Raw genomic sequence first — 26610 nt, forward strand, 5'->3', positions numbered from 1 at the left:
AACTAGAATCTCCCCTCATCTCAAACTCTCCTAACTTCTAGCATACACCCACCACACACTTCTTACTTAAAAGTATGTTGCTTTTATGTTCTAACCTCCTCATTCATGTTGACTTACTTCCTTTTATTTTATGCCTTTTTCTCTGTTTTTAGATCTAAAATATGGCTACCCATGCTTAATCTTTGTAAAAAGGCAAATTTCCTACTCCACTTACAACCACAAAGCAGGCTGTCATATTCACAGTGGGTTTTTTAAGTTTATTTTTTAAATCAAAGCAAATTACAAAAGAAAGGCCCAGGATATACCCTGTTTTCAGTTAGGTCAAGCTTCTCTCTCTGCTGTTTTCACTTTTTCTTTTTTCATGTATACAAGACCCCAGAAATCCTTCTGAGACTTTCTCAGGTTTGATCAGAGGATTTGCTTCACTGAAAAAGTTCTCTAAGAAGGAACTTGAGACCTATAGAATTTTTGATCTACATTTAAATTTCTATAGAGCCTGGACTCAAGCTGTCCTTAACTGTATAAGTGTCCAGTATAAGTGTCCTTTTATCTCAGAGATTATTTTGGGCAGAAAGGGTGAAAATAGGATAGATGTGTTTCAAAGACTTTGATGACCTTTTAATTCCTTTGTCAAAAAAAGAAAATATTTGAAATGTATTGTATTGATGGTGACATATCTTTTCCCTAAAGATGGGTGCAAGGATTCCCTAAGCAGAATGTTCATTTTGTCAACGATAGCACCATTTGCTACCCTAGTGGGAATTTTGTAATATTTATTAATATTGAAACCAAGAAAAAGACTGTACTCCAGTGTATGAACGGAATTGTGGGCGTCGTGGCAACTAATATTCCTCATGAAGTTGTGGCTTTTTCTGACCGGAAGCTAAAACCCCTCATCTACATATACAACTTTCCTGAATTGACCAGAAGGACCAAATTAAAAGGTATCTTGTAAGACCCTTCCTCTGCCATAACTGAAAGATTTTGTTAGAAGATATAACCAAATTTAGTTCTTATAAATGAAGGTTTTTTTGGAGGAGGTGTGTGTGTGTGTCTGTGTGTGTGTTTTACACATTTTTAAAGAAGGAATCAGGCTGATCACAAATGATTAAGTGGGCTAGAGCCTTGCTACTCAAAGTGTGGTCTGCTTGCCTTCTACAGTGGCATCACCCAGGCTGCTTGTCATATGCGCAGAAACTGCTCTCATCCCAGACTTACTGACTTAGAATCTGCATTTTAACAGATTCCCCAGGTGATTCATATGCACATTATGCTTGAGAAGCACTACCCTAGAAGACTCATTTACAGCACTAAATGCAGTTTGAAAACTTTTTCCAGAACAATTTTTTCTTTCCTGATGATTTATTGAAAATCTAGGTGAATTGATGTGGCATAACTTGTAAAGATAAGTCTCTGAGCCTCAATTTTCTTTTCCGTGAAATGGGAATAATGGTAGCATCTACAGTTAAGGCTGTAGTGACACTAAATGAAATTATATGTATACCTATGTCATGTATGACATATGTCATATATATGTAATATGTCAGTCAATGTTACCTACCATGTAAATTATCATTGACTCATTCTTAGATACAACTGACTCAGATGGGGCTGCTGTACATCTACTGGAGCCTCCATCTCATGAGCCCCTCATTTAACACATCATAGACAGAAATCTCAGGAGAGCTTAAGGCTGATCTTAGTTCTGTAGCCTGATGGGTCAATATGTTTTTGGGTCAAGCCAGGGAACTTTACTATAATTTAACATCTTATTGGTGGGAAATTTGTGTTCTCATAGCTTAAAACAACTTTCAAAACATAACACATTCGTACAATAGGAACCGTGTGTGTGGATTGTACCTACCCTTCATCTTTAAAATTTCACCAGCCTGGTTATTTGGCTATAGCCCTATCCAAGCAATTGAAAGGTAATCCAAACCAATAACCAACATTCATATTGAATTAAACTCTAAAGGCATTCACAATAAAATTAGGAATAAGTCGTCAAAGACACCTGTTATTACCATTATTATTTAATATCAACGTGGAAGTTCTAGCCAATGCAACAAAATATGAAACTGAGAAAAAGTATAGCTATGGGAAAAGAGAAAATGGGTAATGCAATAGTCTACTCGGACCAATCAAAAATGCTCAATAAGATGCTGGTTTCAAAATAAATATCCACGCAATTAGAAGATTTAAATACTTAGGAATAATTCAGAAGAGAAATGTGATTGACGTCAGTGAAGAAAACTACAAAAATCACTGATTTAAAGTATTTAAATATATTAGAGATATTCCCGGATGGAAAGCCTGGTTATTATAGATATATTTCTGATATTCTTCCCAGAAAGTAATTCATAAGTTTACCATATGTTTTACAGAGCCAAGAGTGCTTAAATGAAATGATTTGAAAGTTCATCTGGAAGAACAAAGAGTAGAGAATGCGAATAATTTGAAAGAACAATGGCAAGGCAAGAGGGCCTTTTTACCATGAGGATGCTATAGTAATTAAGAGTGTGGTATTGATGCAGGGATCACAGGATCAGTGAAAGAGTTGCAGACGGGGGACAGATTCTAGAATATACTGGGGGTGCCAAAAAATGTGGGCGCATGACTTGTATTCATCTTTTGCTATCGGTATATATCGAGTATTACAATTTTGATATAGTTTTTTTCCTTTCTTAAAATGTATACATTTTTTGGTCCCTCTTATTATAAAGCTAAGTACATGATAAAAGACACTCCTAACAGTGGTGTTAGGAGAACTATTTGAACAGAAGTATCAAATTAGGTACCCATAGTATACATCAAAACATGTATCAGCCGAAAATAAGAGTTCAATATCAAAAAAAAAAAAAAAAAAAGAGTTCAATATCAACAACAAACCCCTTGAAAAGTAGAAGAAAATATGGTAGAAAATTGAAATGATTTTTGGATGAGGAAGAACTTTTCATAGAAAGGAAAAAAATAGAAAGATTGACAGATTAGATACAAATTTAAAACTTAAGGAACATCAAAAATACCATGAAAACTTAAAAGGTAAATAAACTGAGGAAAATATTTGGAATGACTATGATCAAATATTTTCAGAGCATTTATGAAACAATAAGAAAAAAGACAAATATCCCATTAGAATAATGGAAAAGGGACTTGCCGACACCACAAAATACATATTTTTTTCTTTAACTGTAACTTTGCTTTTTCTGGCTATAATAATCGTGGATTAAATATACATAATTCATTTTTAAAAATGAAACTTGGATCATACATAGTATTACTCCTATTGGTTTGTTGTTGCATGTTATTGAGCATTTTATAATTAATAATTCTTTGAAAATGTGAATTTTAATGTTTGCATAATCACTTTATGGGATATTTTAACTTATTTAACCATATTCATGGTTTTGGAAATTGTAGGTTGTTTTCAGTCTTTTGCTATGACAGTGCAACTCCTTTGCACACAAACCTTTGACCGTATTTCTGATTACTTCTTAAAAGTGAATTCTAGGTCTTGAAGTGGGTTTAACTGAGTCCGATAGAGTAAATATTTACTTCCCAGAAAGATTGTATCAATTTATACTCCCACCTTTAGCAAAAAAGTGCTACCAATTTCACTGCACTCTGCCTATCAAGCATCGGCTTTAAAAAAAAAAAAAAGTGACCTTAATAAGCAGAAAAATCTCATCTTGGTTTAAATGACACTTTTTAAAATCACTATTGAAATAAAACATTTTTTGATGCTTAAAAAATACAAGCTTTTTTTCATTTGTTTGTTTTTTGGTAGATCAGACTATGCTAAATAAATTCAATAAATGACCAAGTTTAGCATTATATTGTGGTCAATTAAAGTGAGAAGTGTAAAAAAGCAGGAAACAGAGCCATTAAAAATACACAGAAGTAGCAATAGGGACATGAATATAAAAAAGACAGGCATAGGACAAGGCAAAAAGCAGCAGGTAAAGGAGAAGGAAAACCAGAGCCTCATATGCAGGGAGGCAGAAGAAGACACTTCGTTTTAACATCCTCATGATGCACGTTTTAAACACACAGTTGCTAAGACTTTTAAAGTCATGTTTCATTTCTTCAACTCTAGGTATGAATTAGAATAGAGCTTTTTGTAGTACTTCTAAGAACTGGAGGATATTAAGCTAAGGGCCAGATATGGCCTAAGGTATAGAGATATGGAAGTAAGCTATTAGGCGGGTGCAAAAGTAATTGCGGATTAAAAGGTTAAAAACAATTGCATTCATTATTGTTCAGCTTCAGGTGTATAATGCACTGATCAGACATCTCAACTACAAGTTTGTATGTGTATATATATATATATATATATATATATACACATATGTGTGTGTGTGTGTGTATGTGTGTGTATGTACTTACAAGAAGCGGAGTACAGCATTAGGAATAGAGACAGTGGAAATGTAATGGCTCTCTGCGATTTCAGAGGGATAGTGGATGGGGGAGAGGGGTTCACATAGTGTGAGGGATATAAAAGATAAAAATCTAAGTATTACTTTGTCTTGTGCACCTGAAACTAGTAAAAAAAATTCTAAACTAAAAAAAAAAGAATTGCAAAAACCGCAATTACTTTTACACCAACCTAATAGAACTACGTATTACATCTCCCCCAAGATATTTAAAGTTGTTTGAATAACTTTTCTAATTACAATGTTCCATATATTTATGGACTATTTTATGGATCGTGGGTCATTTCAAATCACATTGGGATATACATGGTGCAGTGTGCTTAGTTCCACCTTGAAGTCTCGAGAAGGTGAATTCATAGTCTTAATTCTCTCTAATATCTTTTAAAAATGAATCTTAACTTTGCTCTTAACTTTCTGTTCATAATGTTAGAAATCAGCCAGGAGATGTTATTTAAAGAGTTAAATGCTTTTGGATTACGTGAAATTCATTAGAAAAGGGAAATGAACTATAGACTATAGTTAATCTCAGAATATGATCATTATTTCCTTGTAATGGATTTTATATTTTAGGCAATGTTCTTCTGGACTACACTTTACTTTCGTTCAGTTACTGCGGCACTTACCTGGCTAGTTACTCCTCTCTCCCTGAATTTGAATTCGCTGTGTGGTAAGTTCTAGCATTCTGCAGAATTCCTTTCATTTGGGTTACATTTCACTTGTTATAGGAATTTACATAATACCTGTACATTGGGTTACTTGTCCTTCTGGATTTTATCACAGGACATATACATGAAAAATCTGAAACAAAAAAAATGGAAAGAATAAAAGCCCTAATCAGAATATTTAATATAGTTACTAGTTTTAGGCATAAAATTTGGTAGGGCAAAAGCTAAATGAACGCTAAATTAACTATCATCTTTCTCTTTTTATTAACGTATTATAGTAAGTATCTCTTTGTCAGGTAAAGAAAACAATTGTAAATACATAAAGTTTCATCTTTTTAAAAAAATAATGGTAACTTTGAGTCATTTGCATATTTCCCACTAATGTTAAAGTTAAGATGGTCTTTATATTAGAACTCAGTTTGAAGTAGTTGTTTTTAGAGAGATTGGAACAATTATATGTTCAGAGCGTGGAACACTGTACCACCTTTTCCAGCTGTACAGGAAGTACCTGTGCATAAGACACATCTGGGTCATTCCATGTGGCCAGCTTCAAAGCTGCACTCACTCTTTCATCCATAATATAAACTTCAGGGAAGCCTTTTTTAGGGGAAGTGCCAAATGTTCCAGAAATGATTGAGGCAACGCCTTACATATCAGTAGATGATCAATTGGATCAACGTGTACAGTACACCCAAGATCTCTGGAGTACTCATATGTAGAAATTTAGACACCTACACTTACTTTTCAGCAAGCATGATGATATATTCCATTTTCTCAATTTGGATGAGTTAAACACAGATTTAATAAGGAAGATTAAAATAGCCTTGGCAACATATGACAGAGTGATGTTTAAAAAATAGTTGTTTTACTTTCTTAGGTACAGTATAATGATAAGCATGATTATTTATAAATTTGATATTAATGTCATAGTTGTGTATAATAATGTCATAATGTATAATAAATTAAGTTACAATTTATGTAAATTGTTTTCAGATAATTAAATATTCTCAAGATAATGAAATTCAAATGACTTATTTTTCACCAAATGCAATTTTTCTCTAAGGAACTGGGAATCGAGTGTCATTTTGTGCAAGAAGTCACAACTCGGTGTGGATGTGAGCCAGATGACTTTTAACCCCATGAACTGGCATCAGCTGTGCTTGTCAAGTCCAAGTTCAGTGACTGTGTGGACCGTGGAAAGAAGTAACGAGGAACATTATCTCAAAGCAAAGTAAGAGACTTCATTACAACACAGTAAAGTGGTGGTCTCTATTTGCATTCATGTAATGTGATTGGATCAATTTGATGAATTAAATGGTTTTATACATACATTTTAAGTTATAATATCTTTCTACATGTATAATGACCTTGGAGTGGTTGCATTTCAAAAAGATTCTCTATGACTTGATTTCCCACTGAGTTTCTTGTAAATATCAAGTCCTCCTAGAGCTTTTTCCAGCATGATTTAATTTTCCAAAATTTTATTTGTGCTGACTGTTTTCAAAACATGCCTGTTGTATAAAAAGAATGGTTATGACCTTTTGCTCCTATTACTTTGATGTCCAACTGGAATTTCAAACATAAGAAACTTTTAGCTATGGAGATTTTATACATAGATTATACATCTTCGGCCACATTATCTACAAACAAAAGGGTAGTTGCATACAGTAAAGTCATGGGAGTTACCTATTTAAATAGAACTGGGTCAAAGAGAAATACTGTGACCAATGTCCTGGTGATGGCTGATGATAATGGTATCTTTGTTGAAAAGAGTTCAAAGACCCGAGATGCCCCTGAACTGACCATACTCCCCCAAGTCAAAGACTAAAGAGATGTTGGCCATGTACATCCGTGAAATTGCAATTTTTGACAAATTACCTTCTTAAGAGAATTGTAAAGCTTGTAAATCAAGTTTTGTAAATGCAGAACCCCGAGAGAGGGCACTTCTTTCTCCTCAGTACTTGTTATGTCTCAATTTCATTTTTACAAGCACCCTTTGAATAGCCACATCTGTCTCTAAGCAGAGTTGACATCCCTGTAGGCCATGACTCAAGCAGATCTTTGCCAGGGCGGGCAAGTAATTTATCATACGCTTCTCTATTTTTGCTTCCCTTGGATATTCTCTTCTAGTTCTGAATGCTGACTTGTGGTTTTTCTATAAGCAAGTGAGTGGATTTCCGGTTGAGAATGCAAGCAGAATACTTAAGCTTCATATTTGAATAGTAGGTACTGTTTTACATGATCATTTTGCAAAATTATTCACCACTTATTAAACATAACCAAGGAGGTTTTGAATTTAATGCATGAAGCCATGAATTCTCTAAATTCATCTTGATAGCCATATTATGGATTAAAAGTAGATACATGGTAAATTTGAAAATGAATTCTTGATACCGGGGTCACAAAGGTAGCTGAATACAACCTACATATATGTTCATTTTGGCCCACAGTGTTTTTTACTTGAATTGATTGCCAACATTGTAAACTTGAGAGATCTTCATAAATATCCAGATTATGATATTCTCTTGAAATTTTGGAACCAAAATTCTCACATGTGAGCAAACACCCTCTTGACTGGAGCTGGGTGGTGCCTGCCACTTTTAGGAGGAAAAACAATTTCACATTTGCCACAATTGCCACCTGCCACACTTCACCTGCCTGACCCTGTCAACATTCAAATTTACAATCCTGCTTTAGATGTTAACTTTGGAAAATTTTGAAAATCCCTATGTATTTAACTTCTAACGGTGCATTACTTCTCCTTTTATGATATATATTTTAAAATCTACTGTTTGACTTTTATCTGTTTTATTTTGTTTCTTTTTTATAAGTTATAACACCTCTCCACCTTGCTCACCAACAATATACAGCAGTTACATTAATGACTAGTTTCTGCTGATCTGATTATCTGTTTCTTTTTTTTCTACAGGTCAATAAAACTACCTATGGAAGATGGGTCAATTTTTGATGAAAAGGACTTAATTTTTCCCAGCTCGTTGCCAAAGGATCTTATCTATGGACCTGTGCTCCCAATGTCAGCCATTGCTGGGCTGGTAGGCAAAGAGGCAGAAACTTTCAGGGTAATTACCTGGCACCTCTTCCTGTTTACCTTCCCTTATCCTGCATGAGACCTGCAGGATAGAGAGGATCGTCCTGATTTTTAATACAGATTAGCCCTGGAGACCACAAGAGACGAAGACTCTGGAGTTACGAGTTTGGGTGACTGGGAAAATGGTGCATTGCTGACTGGAACAGAGAGCCCAGATGTGATTTCAAGTTGGACATACTGAATTTTGGATGCGGGGAACGCATCCAGGTGGAGATGCCAGGTGGAAGTTGGCAAAGTGGACCTAATGTTAGAGAGAAGTCAGGGCTGGAGACACACATATGTCAGTCATTCCCACAGACAGGCCAGTGGAAGCACTGAGGGGAGGGGTGTGGTGAAAAGGAGAGAAAGTGTGTCAGGGAAGTGAGCCAGAGAGGAAACTGAGAGTTAGAGTTAGAGTTAGGAGGAAGAAGAGGAGTCTGAGAAGGAACAGTCACAGAGATAGGCGCAAATCAAGGAGAGAACAAGGCTATGGAAAACAGTGGAAGGAAGTTTCAAAAAGGAGTTTGTCAACATTTGCACATTCTTTCATTCATGCAATAGATTTATCAAGTTCCTTCTATGTAGCAGGAACTGTTGTAGGGTCACAGGGTGACCAACCAGGCATAATAATCCCTGCCTCAGAATTTACATTCTAACAGGAAGACAGAGCAACAACACCAAAGGAGAGAAATGCATTAAATCATTGTAAAATGTGATAATTACTATAACAGAATAAATGAGGGATGGAGGTGAGGACAAGATTAACATATGCTGGTGAAGGAAGGCCTCTGAGGAGATGATACTTAAGCTGAGACTTAAGGACTAGGAGGTTTTACTCATGCTACAGGGTAGAGTGTTTAGGCAGAGGGGGAATTGCATGTGCAAAGGTCCTGGGGGAAGAAAAGAGTTCAGTATGTTTGAGGAGCCAAGAAAGGGCCCGTGTAGCTAGAGCACAGAAAAGGGGGAATCAGGGGGTGTGAGGTGCAGGTGATGTTCAAGAGGGAGGCAGGGAGCAGAAGTAGCACATGCAGGGCCTTTGGGATGAAGGTAAGGAGCTTGATTCTAAGCCTCTCCAACCTGTATTATGCTAATGCTTGTGTTAAAGCTCCAACCTGAGGATAAAAGAGATAAAGGTTCCCAAATGTTTTTGACCACTGCAGAGAATTAAGCTGTAGATGTTCAAAATAATTCAATGTGGTAAGTAGTTTATTAAAAAAATCTCTGGCAAGCAAGAGAAACGGTTGTATGCTTTGTGTTTCCTCTAAAGCAGGGGTGTCCAAACTTTTTTCAACGTTTTTTACCAACAGCCATATGTGGTAAAATACACAAACAGCCGGGCCACTCACTCGAGGTGAAGTACGTATTGCCTCACCTGGTTTATTTAAGTAAAATAAATATATTTTTGGAATTTGCTGGCCAATTAACAATGGATTGTGGACCGCAGTTGGCCCGCAGGCCGCAGTTGTGACACCCCTGCTCTAAAGGATGACACTCGCTTTTTAAATTACAGAAAATGACGAATTCCTTTTAATAGCACAGATCTTGCCTTGGAAATACAACCACACGCAGCCACAGTGGGGCAGCAAAGTAAACACAAATAGATCAAACATCAGGGTTTACAACTTGAAAAAATGTTTTTCTATGTTTAGTATATGATGGTTAAGACCCCAGATTTTCATCTCAAATCTTTTTCTGTAGTAAATCTCTGTAGGAGCCCTCATTTTTCACATTTTGCACCAGCATGATAAACCCTACATAAAACACTTAAAATTCAGGCAATTGTCCTTATGATTTGAAAAATGCTATGAAATGCCTTTCTTAAATACTTAAATATGGAGTTACCATTTTAAAAAATTCTCATAATGAAACAGATATCTTTATTTCCTAGCACTTTTGTACTCAGTACATTTTAACCTTTTTCTGAAAACAAATTTAATGTTAAAGTTTGACATCTCTAAATCATACAAGGAGTATTAATAAAGCCATATATACACTTTGCATTTAAATTAGAAATTAACTTTCCCAGTATTTATTTTTTCATTTTATAGGTAAAGAAGTTGGGAAAACTGGCTAAAGCACTAATTAATGTTTGTACAATGAGTGAGAGCATAACCAAAAAATAGATTTCAAATGTCATGATTTTGCATCTTCCTTTGAATAGCATTTTTTGTGACCTAGGTACCAAAGGCAAAGAAATGAGTAATGACTTGATCTATATAAGAGCCTTAAAAATTGACAAGCTGTGGACTTTTACAAAATTACAAACATTAAATACTCTCATATCTCTCTTGTAGCTAACACTAGAAAGGCATAAATAGGCCTGTGTCACCTTACCCAACTTATTTAGGGCATTAGAAAGGGAATCTACTTGTAGCATGAGGGAAATCAAAGGCAGATGTTATCTGGCGAGAAATGGGATCCAAAACAATGAATTTAATCTCAGGTATCCAGTTTCTTTTTTCCATCTACCTTTTTTTTTCCTTGAAAAAAAAAAAGCAACAAGTTGTTAAATACGAATCTCTTTTATAAACTCAAGTATTCTGAAACATACTTATGTGTTTATATTTTCTAAAGCGATATTAAGTCGGACTCACATGTTTTATGTTTGGTCTTCAAGTGACCAAAATGTTTGGTTTATGATTTCAGAGGACTGAACAAGGAGATGACGTTATCAACAAATATTTTTAAACACTGTTGGCACCTTTTCTTTTACAATGCTCAAGTTTTTTAGAATTAAAAAGCACAGAACATATTTATTGATGAAAGGAAGTAATAGGAAGCACAAGTTTATCCTGAAATAAGAAAAGCCATGGGGTGACCGGTTAGCTCAGTTGGTTAGAGCATGGTGCTTGGTGCATGGAGCACCAAGGTTGCCGGTGTTCGATCTCCACATGGGCCACTGTGAGCTGTGCCTTCCGCAAAAAAGAAAAAGAAAAAGCCACATACAATATTAGTTTAACATTCCAAGGTCATAAAATTCCAATTTTTAATCCTCACTTTCTGTCGCATATGCAGATTCACTGCTGTGAGAACCAGATGTGTGTGTGTTTTTAAGATTTTGAGACCATTGCTATACCAGGAAGAATCTATTCCTCTGTGATTTATAGTCTTTAAGGTTATATGTCATCAAGACAGCCCAAGAAACTTTTAAACAATGGTGATTATATCACGGTGTTCAGTGAGTAATTCTTTTCTATGAGTTAGGTCTCAGACACCACAAAAATGTCATTAATCAGCAGCAGTTTAATCCATTTGGCTAGTTTTGTCCCTTTTTTTTGGTTTACTGGGTGACCACATTGTTATTCAAGTATGTATTTTCTAACAATCCAAAGGTATGAGGGCATGAAATAGACCACCTATACAAAGTTAACCTATCCTTTTCAAAATTACCGTGATGATTGCTCCTATGTATGATTTCTGTCTTAGTCATGTTTCAAGGTCCATCCTAAATGATAATTCTCTGTACTTCCTTCACTCCACCAAGAAGAACCAATTGCTTTCTTATGCTTGTGCCCATAATATTTAAACACTCCTCTACTATAACCTACCATGCTTTTTGATTCTGATATTTGTGGATATTACTTCTTCCTTCAATTGGTGACTGTTATACTGAGAAGAGGAATTCTTTAGGACTTGGCACAACACTCAATAAATGTTTGTTGAAATATCAATTATGCAACAAATTTATATCAGTTGAGAATCTAGCAGAATTAGTTACTTTAGAAGTTTCAAACCTGCTGTGCATTGAAACTACACACCTTTTCTAAATTAAAAGAGTAGTATATAATATACATATTATTCAATCAGTTGAGTATGTATTAGAAAGGTGGCTTGCATACATTGGGAAGTTTTGAAAGGAAAAATCAATGTCTATATGGTTTGAAGTATTCCCCAACTGTGAAACCACTTCCAACTTACCCTGCTTTATTTTTCTCTACACTTTTCAATACATATTATTCTATATATGTTACTTCTTAACTTATTTTTACTCTGTTTCCACTCATCAGGATGTAAGCCCTATGAGAGCAGGGATTTTTTTGTGTTTTGTCCACTGCCACATTCCTGTGCCTAGAACAGTGCCTGGAATGTAATAAGTATCCAATAAATACTTGTCAGACGCACGAATAAATGAATGAATAAACATAGAACTCTCAAGGAATTTAACAATTCTGGTAGTTTACCCAAGGGCTTATTAAAAATGTTGTCTGTTCCTTAAAAGGATATGTGACAGAGATCTTTGTGGTCTTCAAAGCCTGAAATGTTCACTCCCTTGTCCTTTACAGCAAAAATTTGCCTTAGATCTTTGGTCCATATTATTTTCAGTCCTCAAAGCCAGCTTTTCTTCTAGGTACGTCCCATAGATTTTTCTTTGAGTTTTCCGTGGAATCAAAGTCATGTAGGAGGCCTCATGAACAAAATCAGAAAGGCCACCAGAAACAGACAAGAGCCCCTCTTCTCATTCCCCATGAAAGCTAACTAAGCAGAGAATCTAGGCCAATCTCTCCATAGCCACTGCAGGAAAAGCACATCCATGCTCCCTGCAGAACGAGGAGGGAGAAATGGTGACAAAAGTCTTCCTCAGAAAGGGTGATTGTAGCTAGACAATGACTTACTTAGATTCAAGATACAGAAAAAGTCCACCAAGAAACAGTGTAAACGATATTACTCAAAACTTTCACAAAAATCTGTGACACTAGAATTCTGAATGTGTTGGCAAATATGACTTATTTTTTTCCCTAGTAAATTAAAATGTAGTGAGAGAACTGGAGGAAGGAAGGAAGTTCCCTTAGCTCTTGGCAAATGTACCAATAAATATATGTGTGTCCATATTTATTTGATTCCTGTTGGAAATTGTTTTGATGGGTATTTCTCTGGCTCTTGTGCCATGATTGTTGTCTTAACACAAAGTTTCTAATCTTTCCCTGAAGCCCAAAGATGATCTATATCCTTTGCTTCACCCAACTATGCACTGTTGGACTCCAACAAACGACCTGTACGTTGGCTGTGAAGAGGGTCATCTTTTAGTGATTAACGGAGAAAACTGGAAGGTGACTATACTTAATAAGACAGAAGACAGACTACCAATGGGTAAGAACCTGTTTTGTTTTATATTTCTAAAAGTGTAGCCAGTGGTAATGGTTTTTTATTCGATGATGGAAGTTTTGTTTCCAATTTTCCTTTTTTAGAGACATTTTTAATTCCTTCTTCTCCCTACTCCTGTAGTTAGTTACCAAGTCCTATTCCTTTTAGCTAGCCAATGTTTATTAAATGTTCTATGCTCTAGACATTCTGTCATCACTCAAAATGGCAGATCTCATTTAATTCTCAAAAAACCTTTACAAAGAGATACATTTTAATTTCCATGATATAGATGAGGAAATGGAGGCATCGAGAGGTTAACAAATATGCCTGAATTCACATAACTGGTAAACTGTGGAGCTGATACCTGAATCTGGTCAACAAGACTTCAGAGTCCAAATTCTTAGCTACTATATTCTATCCTTTCCCCTACATATGCCTGTTTTGTTTAATAAGCTAATCATGTTCTTTCCTGCCCTCTCCCCCTCTCTACTCCCTTCTCTATAATGGTGTTCTCTTTTAAATTCGACCGCCATCTTGAAAATTACCTTTATGTTGAGTGGTTAGAATTCATAAGAGAACCTATCTATTCTCTTTAGGCCTGGTGTCCATTCCTGGTCCCATCAGCTCTGGCCAGAGTTGGGCCTCAGTCACAGAAGGGTATAGGTATAGACTCTTCGAGAAGGGAGCATTGCCAAGGCAAGCTCCCCAAACCTGTCCAATGCACTCTCTATTCCACTTGCTCTTATTATTTCACTCCTTGATTTTTGCAGCAACTTAGGATTGACTTCATTGACCTTAATCTACAACTGACCCAAACCAGGCAGCTCATCCCTGCCAAACTGCCCTTTTTGAAGACCATTTTCAACATGTTATTCAAGGACTGCTCTGCCTTGGTTTTAAGCTCTCTCTAATCTGACCCTACCAGCTCCATTGGTATTAGTTCCTACTATTCCCAAGTGTGAATTTTCTGTCTAGCTAGTCAGTTCTTCCATCTCATTTCACAGACATGCCTCCTAGCTTATTCCCGTGACACTGCTCTCTGAATCTTCCAGTTCCCAGCTCAAACACCACATCCTACAGCAAGTTTTTCCAACTGCAGGGTCCTTCATCTACTCCCTCCCCCATTCCTTGATTCACACTTCACTGATAAACCTGAGACCATAAGGTTTGATTTTCCTCCCCCAGGCCCACTCTCTTCCCTTTGCTCTCATTTGTACCCTCCAGGCTTAGTTCGCTCTCTAATCTCTCATCCACAAAGCCATCCAACATATCTCTAAAACGTAAGCCTCTTTTCTGGCCTGCCTTTCCAGTGTCACCTCCTCCCACTTGAGCCTTTTTAGAAGTCCTCATCTTTCCTGTGCTCTCACCCAATTCTGCCTGCTGGCATTTCCAATTACCTTTGTCTGGGATGTCCTCCTCTTTCTTGTCTACCTGGTGAAATTGTCCTCTGTCGAGCCTTCCCTGTCCTCACCTCAACCTTCAGGCACAGTTAGGTACCCCTGTCTGGGGTTCCTTCAGACTCACTGCTTTGTTGCAGCCTCATCCTGTGCCATGACAATGCCCCAGTGCATGTCTGTCTTTCCCATAGTCATCAAGTCTTGGAAGTCAGGAACTGTGTTTTACTCATTCTTTGGCTCCAAAGTGTAATCCCAGAGATTGCTGCAGAGTAAGTTAGCACCTACATGTGTTTGTAAAATGAATTATAAAACAATGTTTCTCGTCTCCAAACTCCTAGCACATTTGTAATATGCTATACACAATTTAGGATTTAATCATGTGTAGTCTTATATTGTTCACTATTTCCTTCCTGTATACTGTTTCTAATAATGTTCATAGTTTATTATAAATGCTTTCGAGTAGACATTTATCTAGCCTCTACAATGTGGGAAACACTAAGCAAGGTGCTCCAGAGTTGACATAGATGGCAAACACGTAATCTCATAATCTCCACCCGCCAGGGATTTATGTTGTTAAAGAGAATACGACAAGTAGTCATGTAATTCCAGCCAGGTAGGTTAGGATCATTTCACTGAGGGAGAACTTCACAAAGTGCTGTGGGAATTCAGAGGAGGGGAACAGGCCAAATGAAGGTTTGTTGTTGCTGTTAAGTCATTTTGAAGGTGGCATTTGAAATGGCCTTGAAGGAGGGTTTCGCAGCCAGAGATAAGGGTAGGTGGACTTTTGGGCAATGATATCTGTGTAGACAAAACAAACATGGGAGAGGTGGAGACACAAGAAGTGGTCCAATTTGTCTGGAGCATCAAGTTTTACACATTTGTAGTGGGGAACGAAGGGACGTCGATGCTATAGCTAACCTTGTGTGTCCGGCTAATATATTAAGTATATACACCTCTACTTAATTCAGCTGATAGTGGGCAGACATCAAAAACTCCTAATAGGGATATACCCTAACTTGAATTGTTCTTGGGGACATTAATTTAGCCATCATTCAGGAAAGGACAATTCTCGAAGCTGGTGGTTATCCTCTAGGCAGCAGGCACCTAGACTTGGGGAGGAGTCATAAGAAGCTGGACTCCAGTGGTAGTTGGATTGGGAAAAGTGGGACTGCTGGGAAGTATATCGTCCTTGAAAGAAAGGACAGTATGCTTCTTAGCATCTGGCAAAATGCCCAACATGTAATATGCAGTAAACAAATAATTTGACGGATGCCATCTGAGCTTTTGATCTTGTAGTTCTCATAGGTTATCTATATAACAAATAATATGTTTTTGGTATTTTCCACCAAGGAAAATAGTTTATTTATAATTAACATATAAGGGCAATGTATGTTACAACATCCAAAGGCAATATTTTATTAATAACAAATGCTCTAATAGAACTTTTTACTTTCTTTTATCCACTGACCTTTATTTACTAAGGTATGAATTTACATACCATGAAATGTACAAGTCCTAAGTGTATAGCTTGATGATAATAATACAGTTTCTTTTTTTCTGGCCTCTTAAACTCTCTGACAATGCTTTCCTAAAAAAGAAAAAATATTTACTAAATAATCCTACGATATTATATAGATCTGATGATACCAACCTTAAAAAAACTCATGTGATTTTCATCAGTAATCATTACTAAGCAGCTTTTATTACTCATTGTTTGGGAGGTATAGCACATATTCTAATATGAAGTTGATTTTTAGAAAAAAAGATTACAAAGAAATAAATAGTCCTAGGAAAGCAAATGAAATTAATTACCTTGTATTGTACTTTTAATTATGTGTCAACTGTTTTATCTTGTTTTCCTTTTCCAAAAGATGAAAGAAATTTTATCAGTCCAGCCACCTTGACATATCAGAAGGGAGGCGTCCTTGCTTCTGGAATTGTAATGTATTTTTTTTTTCAAAATTAATTGCTTTCAAGAAAATATACAGTTTCCATTTGCTGCCATCTATTATTATAAGCCATAATTTGGGATGTCAGATTCTATCATGTTATTAACTGAAATTGTGTCCTCTTTTGATGCTATTATAAAACGTTTTATTATGAAGAATTTCAAATACATACAAAAGTAGCATCACATTATAATGAACTACCATATATCTATCTTATTACAAATAGGCAAAAATAAAATTTTAAAAATCCGTGTCCCTTCCTCCCCCCCAAAAAAATCCTCCTAATATACGTCCCCCAATTCCGTGCCTGTTTGTGCACTTAATATATTAGGTTGTTAGGCACAAATGTAACCTTTTGTCTAAGCTTCAGCTTAGCCTCTTGTGTGTGTCCATTTTGCTTTCCTGTATCATAGTGTTATTGTCTATGTCAGAATTACTATTAACAGCCTTCATTTACTTGGTGCTTGTTTTGTGCCAGGCGCCACAGTAAGTGCTTTGCTGGTATTGTCTCATTGTTCTTCACAACAACCCTATCAAGTAGAAACTATCGATGAAGGAACCAAGTCTTACCGAGTTCATTCAGCCTCAGTACATACGAAAAGTGGTCAGACCATGTTACTTTTCCATGCTGTGGTAATCAATGCTAAGGTTTGGAGCCAACCTAGACTAAACTCTCAGGTATACTGGGAGCTGTCCCGAGACCACTGTTAGCGTAATCTCTTCTGTTGGCACAGAGTATACCCCCAAAACCCTGAGGGCACCTAGGCAGTGAGGTCAGGGTGAGAGATGTAGCTCCACCAGTGAGAAGCAATCGGGAGCTCATAAACGCAACTTGTGATCCCCTACCCCGAACCTTGCAATGCACGGTACCCACCTCCTACATTTAGTCTGCGTTTGTGGCCTTTTGTGACTCTTGTCCTGGGGTTTTCTTCAACTTAGTTTAAAGGAATGATTGGAGCATCTGCTCTATTGAGGGATAGAGAGTGAGGACAAGCTTAGACAAAGCACCTGCATGTTTCCCTCCCTAGGTTCCCAGTGTCTGAACCCAGCCATCTCACGAATGCCTCCTTTTAGTTATACTGGGGTCTGATCTAGAAGGATGAATTTGTCCAAAGCCTCTTCATTATTGTAGAATTAACTCAAATTCCCCATGAGAGTAGTTAAATCAACCTAAATCTGGTTATAACCAAGCAACCCAGTTTTATTGGACACTTGCCATGTTTCTAGCACTGTGAGAGAAACTGGACAGGAGAATACAAAGGAAACAGCACATTACCTACCTTTGGGTCATTTAAGGAGATAAGAAATGCACAAAATGATTAAAAAACATACATTAAGACTAGTGTACTTACTAAGACTAGAAGTAAGGAGACTGCCATATATGCACATAAGCCCCACAATAAACTCTGCCTCATTTGTCCTACCTCCTATGTAATAAAGAATGTGATGAGAATACAGATGCTAGAGAAGTTCAAAGAAAGGAGAGATCAGTAAAATTTTAGGTAATTGCAAAAGATGTCACAGAGAGATAAAAATGAAACTTGACCAGGCAACATGGTTACAAGTTATCTAAATAAAAATAAGAAGACAGCAGATTCTGGATAATGTAAACATAGATGATGATTCAGAAAGTAAACAGTAGGTGGCAATCAATAAGCTTTAGCTTGTCTGATGAGGGAAAGTATATTGTGCATTGACTCAGACTGATTTTCTGCATTTATTTCATTGTTTTTGGTCTCTAGGATGGCTTTGTGTATTCTTTTATTATTAAGGATTCATATTACAAAGTAGAGGATTTTCTTCAGGTTGAAGGGCCTGTGGAGCATTTGATATTTTCTCCCAGTTACAAAAGGTTGCTGATTCAAACAGACAAGGTATGCTAGATGGTTATTTCTTAATATGAAAATTTCAGATATTATTATCATTGCATGACAGGAATAAGGGCAGAATATGCTGCATAATGATATTTTACTAGTCAAGACTCTTTAAGTTGCAAATGAAAAAAAAAATTTTAAAGGCCTTAATAACGAAGGGATTTTTGTTTGTTTTTTTTTTTGCATGTCACTGAAGGGCAAAGAGTTGATCTGAATCCAGGGCCTCCCATAATACCACTGGCCTTGTTTTTTTACTATCTGTTGACTCTCTTTCCTCTCTGCTGCTCCCCTTCCCATGCAGCCTTTCTTTCCCCTATAGTGTCACGAGAGCTCCCTGTAACTCAGTGTATCTTTCTATCTTTTCAGTGACTCTGGTAAAAAGATATGAGATAGAAAAAATGTCCTAGAATCTAGACTCGTACTAAGTTGGGTCACTTCTCTCTCCATGAGTCAGTCACTATGTCCACATGGATTCTAAGCTCTGATTGGCTGGGCCTAAATCACATGCCTACCCTAGGACACTGGGTAGAGTCAACCCACCCAAACATAGACTGAGATCTAACAACCGAGGGAGTATGTTTGAAATCCAGAGAGGAGAGAAAGTTGGGTAGAGGCAATATTTAAAGAGATATTTTTCAGAACTGATTAAAGACATGCATTTACAGATTCAAGAGGACCAGTGAATCCCAAGCAGGATTCATAAAAAGTCATCCCCACTTTGAAATTATCAAAGTGAAATTGTTGAAAACCAAAGATAAAGAGAAAATCTTAAAAGCATTCAGAGAGGAAAAAAAAGATTATTTCAAAGGAATTTCAATTAGACTAACAGCTGATTTCTATGTGGCAATAATGTGACTAAGAAATAATGACTATGTCTTCCATGTAGTGCAGAGGTCAGCAAACTATGGCCGAATCCCCCAGTAGAATGTAAGTTCCACAAGAGCAGGGACTTTTTGTCTATTTTGTCCTCTGATGTAGCCCCAGCATCCAGAGCAATGTAAATAAAAGGTGAGATCAGTAAATACCTACCAGATTTTAGACTCTACAGAATTGTATTTTTTAATATAAATAAGAACAAAAAATATTCATGTTTAATTCAAATAAACTTGAAGAACTTGTGATTAGTAGAAAGCAGACTTCTTATTGCTAGTTAAGTGATGGTAGCATGTTATAGTTACTTGGCAGAGATGTAGAAATGTATAACTTACAGGATAGATTTTTGTTTTTTGAGAGGTGAATTTGGGAGCTGAGAATGGTAAACAAGTCATAAAGTGACAGCTTTGGTCATACCTCCACAATTACCATAAAGGCTTATTAAAAGTTTTCATTGAAGTTTTCATCTACCATGATCTCGTATGTGATGGGATTTAACTCGTCTTAACAACTTTTTCCACATTTTCCAAGTTTTCTGCATCAAATTATTTTTAAAGTCAGAAAAAAAGCTTTTGTTATGCTTTACAACTTAAAAAATAAATGCTTGGAATTGGAGAAAAGAAGAAAGTCCTATTTATTGATTATTTTAAATGATGAATGAATCAACAACAACAAAAAAATTAAGCATCTAGATTTTAAGTTCCTCAAGGTCAGGGCCTTCCTAAATTGATCTCTAATGTTCTATCACCTATTCCTACGTAGTGCTTTGCTCACAGTGGGCATTTAATAAATATTTGTTGAACTGTCCACACAACAATTGCATTAATTTTCTTTTTTTCTCTTTCTTTTTCTTTCTTTCTTTCTTTTTCTTTCTTTCTTTCTTTCTTTCTTTCTTTCTTTCTTTCTTTCTTTCTTTTTCTTTTTCTCTTTCTTTTTCTTTTTTTCTTTTTTATATGTTTAACAGGGATCTGTTTATATTTACACTTTTGGTGAGGAGCCAACCTTGAATAAAATCCTAGAGGCTTGTGATGGGAAATTTCAGTCAGTTGACTTTATCACACCGGGAAATAAACACTGTGTGGTAAGGAATATTTTATTGTTTCACAGTAAGATTTAAAGATGAGATTTTGGAAGTTCATGTGTAACCTGATGCAAATAAGAGGCGGAGGGTATTCTTGAAGATGTGGTAGAAATGCCAACCACTTTCATCATTAAGTCTACTCTCCAGTTAGAATGACATCATTGTATTGGGACTCCTTAATTAGGGGTCTGCAAATGGCTAAAGTAATTGAACTTTTAGGAGCCATCCTGTTTGTATTCACCATACAAACTTGCCAAGCCAAAACTTGAAACACATTCATTGCTAATGAGTCATCAACACTCAAACTATTAGTGTTTATCCTCTTTCAGAGTGATGCAGACCCATATGAGTAGGAAAGTGAAATAGTTGCCATGCACTACATATGAATTCAGTCTACTTAGAAAAAATACATACCCTCTACATTTAGAAAAGAAATGTTTTTCCTGGTGTTTAACTGTTTACCTATTGTTTATCTCAAGAAACGTATTTCACTTTTCATATGATTTACCAACAAATCCATTAAAATCTGGGGAGTTCTAGCAAATAAAAAAAAATACATAGGTATAGAATAGGTAACACATCAGGTGTCTTCCAATCTTGAGATTCTAATTATATGATTTTTCTTCCAGGTGTTCTCTGGGAAGAATTCTGTCTATTCTATGGCTGTTTCAATTCAATTAAAAATATCGTACAGTATTTTCATATTTTGGATTTAGATACTTGATCCATATTTTTATGTTACCCACTCCCTAATATTAAAAAACAAAACAAAATAGCACTTAAATTATATGACGTTGCAGTTACTTTAAGCTGCTTTCAGCCTTGACCCTGTGAAAGAGTAAAAATTATTTGTACAAATGAACAATGTGAACTTTAGGTTTCTAGTCCAGCATATAAGGAGCCTTACAAGAAAATAACTAAACAAATTTAAAATCAACAATTCTTCTTAGATCCATCAAAGAATTAAAGTCATAGGGAAAACCTCTGGCCCCAAAATTATAGACAGACAGGCAGATACAGAGAATCACAGCTTTGGGAGAGATCGCCAGAAGTAGAAACCACCTCTGGAGTCAGTACCAGGGGGATTACAACTGAACAATCTGCACATCTCAGACCTTATTTAAGATGTCTCATGGAAAATCCAAAGACAAAACAGGAGGCAAATTTTTTTTTTTTTTAAAAAAGGACACCAGAGGAGGCAACCAAGATGTCCTTCATTAGGCAAATGGATAAACAAACCATAGTGCATCCACACAATAGATATTATTCAGCACTAAAAAGAAATAACATATTAAGCCATGAAAACACACAGAGGAAACTTAAATGCGTTTTGCTAAGTGAAAGAAGCCAATCTGAGAAGGCTATACAATTCCCTCTATATGACATTCTGGAAAAGGCAAAACCATGGAGACAGTAAAAAGATCCGTGGTTGTCAGGGGTTCAGTGGGGAGAGGGAGGTTAGGGAGAGATGAAGAGGTGGAACACAGAAGATTTTTAAGGCGGTAAAACGATTTTGTATGATACTGTGATGGTATATACATTTCATTATACATTTGTCAAAACCCATACAACGTATAACACAAAGCATGAACCCTAATGTAAACTATGGGCTTTAGTCAATAATAACGTATCAGTACTGGCTCATCAATTATAACAATTCACCATACTACTGCAAGATGTCCATAATAGGGGAATTGTATGTATGTGGAGCAGAAGGTATGTACAACTCTGTACTCTCTGCTCAAATTTTCTGTAATCCTAAAACTGCTCTTAAAAGCAAGGGCTATTAAGTTTTTTTTAAATGTATTATTTTCTATTTCTAGGCTCATTCACTAGGCAATAATCCCACTGAATTTCCAAGTAACTTTTATCTCAATTACATTACACATAAAAAATTATTTCACTTGTTTAATTCTAATTGGTTTTTATGTCACTCAAATTATATTTAAGATAATAGTTAATATTTGTTTAAATCAGAAGTATTGATGTTGTGATTGTAAAGTAATTATAATCCACACAAATAAAATGAAATTTTATACTAAATCATCTAAGTGATTGACATATTAGAAAGGGATTTTTAAAAAGTAAAGAAAAAAAGAAAGAGGAAAAGAAATTGGAAAAAAAAGGAATTTAGAACATGTTTCCATAGCAGTCTTATTTTCTATTTAGCATTTTATTTTTCTTTTCTTTTACAGACACTCACATATTCAGGGGAAGTTTGTATTTGGTGTATGGAGGATGGTGCTTGTGTCAGCAGGATTTATCTGAAAATCTCAGTAAGTGTGCTTTATAAATGGACTTTTAAAAAATATATTGATTTCTAATCCAAACTGCTTTTTCATATTCACATGTCAATGGTCTGTGGCAATATTTGTTACCAGATGCCTTATTGCATTTTTGCTTATATATTTAGAATACTTCCATGGTAAATATTTCCTGATGTCTTACTAACATCCCTGAACTAATCACTGTGGACAGGGGGATGAGAAATGTTAATTGGCTTAAGCTTAGCCCTAGAAATGGGAGTCAGATCTATTCCACTCAATGCTGAAAATAGAAGAGAGGTGGATATTCAAGAAATTTTCTAGAGGAGGGTGGGTGTACGAGTGCTGGGTGGCAAACCATAGTTTCTCACAATACCTGCCATAAGGTGGCCATAAGGTGATACTGTCATGTCTGCCATGTTCTCAGTGCATTTTACATAAAACACTATTTCTAAAATAAGAGGACCAAACAATGGTAATACAATTTTTTATTAAATTATCATCATTTGCTGTATTACACAGTTCTAGATGAGATACAGGGTTTGGTAGTAGATAGGGAAGTTATCTACAGTCCTTCCTTTCCCTTTGTAAAATTAAAATCTCAATGATAAAACAAGATGCAGCATCATGCTATACGTACGAGGAGGATTACAGGATGCAGAAGAGACATAATTCAGTGGGATAAATAAAATTCACCCCAAATGGTAAAGATAAAAATTCTTACCTAAATGACTGAAATAGGAGTAGACTCCACAACCTGTGTGACAAAGGCTTATATATATTTATTTTTATTAAAATTACTAGAACTAGTAGAGGTCTTGAAGTTCATCTGATCACATCTCCTTTTACAGAAAAGAGACATACAGATGTTTAACAACCCACCCAAGGGCCTGTACAATCAGGACTGACCTTGTTCTTCTTGGCTAAGGAGGGAAATAGGCACCATTGGAAGGCCTGCTTTCTGCTTCAGACATCTTCTCTTCACCTGACCAAAGGGAAGAGATTCCAACAACTTTCACAGTTAACCTGACAAACCTTCACTGAGCTTCAAACCACACGTGGTACACTCATGCGGTTTAGCCTGCACTGGGGAGAGTCGGCGGTTTTTCCTCACGGTGGAGGATACGGCTGCCCTGTGGGGAATGGGAAGCAGACTGACCCAGTTATGCTGAGGCTGGGTCTCCCTGCCTGAGGCCGGGACTGTGTTCCCCAGGAATGTTTTAGGTGGTGCTCCCCAGAGACACTGGCCCAGCACTGTGATGGCAGGATACCTGGATCCAAGCTTCCCTTGATGGTGCCTATGAGGGTACATGAGACCCTCCAGATATTGCTGTATATTTTTATCCTAGCCCACTATTGCCCTGGAATGGAGGATAATTTCACTAAATATTTTGAGAATGCAACACAAACGCACATAAACGCACACACAGCTCCCATAAAGTCTTTCAGTTTAAAAACAATCAAAAAACCTCATTATTTTGTTTCTAGTGTCACACTGAGATACCACTAGACTCAACTGGGTTAAGCCTTGGAAAATTCACTTTTAAACTAAAACAAAAACTTCCTCAATTGGGAAACTGTGCATTCTACTGAGGCAGGACACCTGAGAGCTCGTCTGAGCTTTGACACCAGCTCTGGGATCCTGGCACAAATCGTTGCTCTTTTCTTGGCCTCCATTTTCTACTCTGCGAAACGATTCTCTCCTAAGATCTTTCCTATCTCTAACATTCTATGATGTTATTCAAAACAACCTACAAAGTGTAATTTATAGAGGAATGAATCTGATTTCTTAAGTGTCATGAAAGCAAATTTAGTCTCTTAGACATTATATTCTGTAAACGACTGTGAGAGAAGCAGGAATCTGTGATGCATTTCTTTGGTGACTGAATACACAGTCCAGTGATAATGGTTATTTTCTGAAGGCTTCCTCAGTCATACCAGCAGCCAAGATCTACCATTATCCAGCAGATGAATGCTGATTTTTAAAAAGTGCGAACATTTTATAAAGATGTCCAAAAGATGCTAGGAATGTATTTTAAATTTCTTATTTTATTTTTCATTGTTATTGGTATAATTGGTGTAATTATTTCACTTAGGGATAAAAATGAATCCATGGTTTAAAGTTCAAGAAATTTTTAAATATTTTTATCATTCTAATTTTAGGATAAAAGACTAAGATGTACAAAGTCCTGTGACTTTTTATGCAATCAATTAGCTAGAAATGTTGAGTGTATGCTTTGTCATACCACATCACACTGCCCACTCTTCTCATTCTGCAGGCGTGGCAAATAAACTAGAATTCCAATACGTAGGGCAGCAGGCTTTGTTTGTCGGCTTCGTGAAGTTAAGCATCTGTTTATTTTAAACAGGCGACGGTTTTGGCTTGCTCGCCGTCCTCCCTCTCTGCAGCGGTGGGCACCGTAGATGGCTCTGTCCACTTCCTTGACCTCCGGGACACCAAATCCCCACAGGCCGTTCACAAGGTCTTTCTCTCTGAGTCTTCCGCCCAGCATCTCCTGTAAGTACTGCCCGCTTCTGGCAGCAACTTTGTCAGGCCTCGTCTGTTGAGAACTCCAGGGAAGCCATAATTCCTTTAAATTTTCAGTGCTACATGTTTTGTTTTGAAAATTAATGTATTGACTGGGTTCAACGTTCAAAAAGTACAGAATGGTGTGTAGCGAAAAGTCGCTCACCCCACCCTTGGCCCCAAACACCCAGGTCTCCTCCCTGGAGGCCATCTGTTACCAACTTCTCATGTCTTCTTTCCAGAGATAGTTTATCCAGACACAGGCAGAAAATTAAGTCCTTCCTTTTATTTACACAAATAATTTCCAAGCACTGGGAGGACGCCAGGCACTTGTATTGTACTAACTTTATGTGATAGATACTTGCATTGTCTCCATTTTACAGATGAGGAAGATGAGGAAAAAGACTTTCAATAAGTTGCTTAATATCACACAGGTGTAAATGGCAAATGTCGGATTTGAACCCAGGCAGTTGGGCTCCAGAATCATTGCTTCTGCTCTAAAGGGGAGCGAACCATGTACAATGTTCTGCACCTCATTTCTTTTCACTTAATGGTGTATCTTGGAGAATATTTTCTATCCACATAGAGAGACCGTCCTCATTCTTTTTTACTGGTACATAATGTTCCATTATACAAACATCCATCATTTTGAAAAGACAGTATATTGATGGGCATTTAGATGATTTCATATATTTTGAAGCACTACTTTTAAGAAGATAGCATGGAGACATTGGATTTGGACACATGTGTTATTATCCTTTTATTAATTTATCAATAGGAAATATTAGTAAGAACTGACATTTGTGCCTTGCTTTGAGGTCACACATTATACCTCATTGAATGTGATCCTCATCCCACCAGTCAGAAAGGTATTATGCTTGTCCCTGTTCCACAAATGAGGGAATTCAGGTACAGAGACGTTAAGAGGAGCGTTTGCCCCCGATTACCCAGCTGGCGCCTGGAGGAGTTGGCTTTCCACAATTTGCTCCAAAAGACACATTACAGCTGATTGTCTGGCTAGGTCTTATTTTCGGGGAAGCACGGTAAGGGTCTGTAACCTCCCTCTGTTTACACCCTTCTCCTTTCTATCATATTTTTGGTGCCTCTTTTTTTGTCAGATGCTTCTCTCTTACCCACATTTGCGTCTTCCTGCTTTTTCTAATTTGATGAAAGTCTTTTTCTAATTTGAGGAAGAGAACATTCTTCCTCTTCCTGCCAGGTACTGGTCCTGCAGTGTACTGAAACGTCACACTCATCACTAATTTGAGGATTGCTTATTTCCACTTGAAACATCGAGAAAGCTCTACTATCATATTCCATTAATGTATGATGAAATAGTTGCCCATCTTTAGTGAATCTTCTTGAGTGTATTTATAA

At 36.5% G+C, this 26610-nt stretch overlaps 1 protein-coding gene across 2 annotated transcripts in view; it reads left to right on the top strand.

The window, feature by feature from the left end:
• The window catches only part of CFAP43 (cilia and flagella associated protein 43), a 69975-nt gene that overhangs the window by 882 nt on the left and 42483 nt on the right, over positions 1 to 26610 (top strand). For both annotated transcript variants that reach the window (XM_081073452.1, XM_081073453.1), the window contains exons 2-11: positions 691 to 944; positions 5004 to 5100; positions 6162 to 6329; positions 8028 to 8178; positions 13115 to 13274; positions 16537 to 16604; positions 18357 to 18488; positions 20326 to 20442; positions 22638 to 22718; positions 25076 to 25224. In XM_081073452.1, the coding sequence (XP_080929578.1) occupies positions 691 to 944; positions 5004 to 5100; positions 6162 to 6329; positions 8028 to 8178; positions 13115 to 13274; positions 16537 to 16604; positions 18357 to 18488; positions 20326 to 20442; positions 22638 to 22718; positions 25076 to 25224 (1377 nt within the window). The remainder of the gene's footprint in view (positions 1 to 690; positions 945 to 5003; positions 5101 to 6161; positions 6330 to 8027; positions 8179 to 13114; positions 13275 to 16536; positions 16605 to 18356; positions 18489 to 20325; positions 20443 to 22637; positions 22719 to 25075; positions 25225 to 26610) is intronic.

Source organism: Rhinolophus hipposideros, assembly GCF_964194185.1.
Source record: "Rhinolophus hipposideros genome assembly, chromosome: 15".
Lineage (NCBI taxonomy): Eukaryota > Metazoa > Chordata > Mammalia > Chiroptera > Rhinolophidae > Rhinolophus > Rhinolophus hipposideros.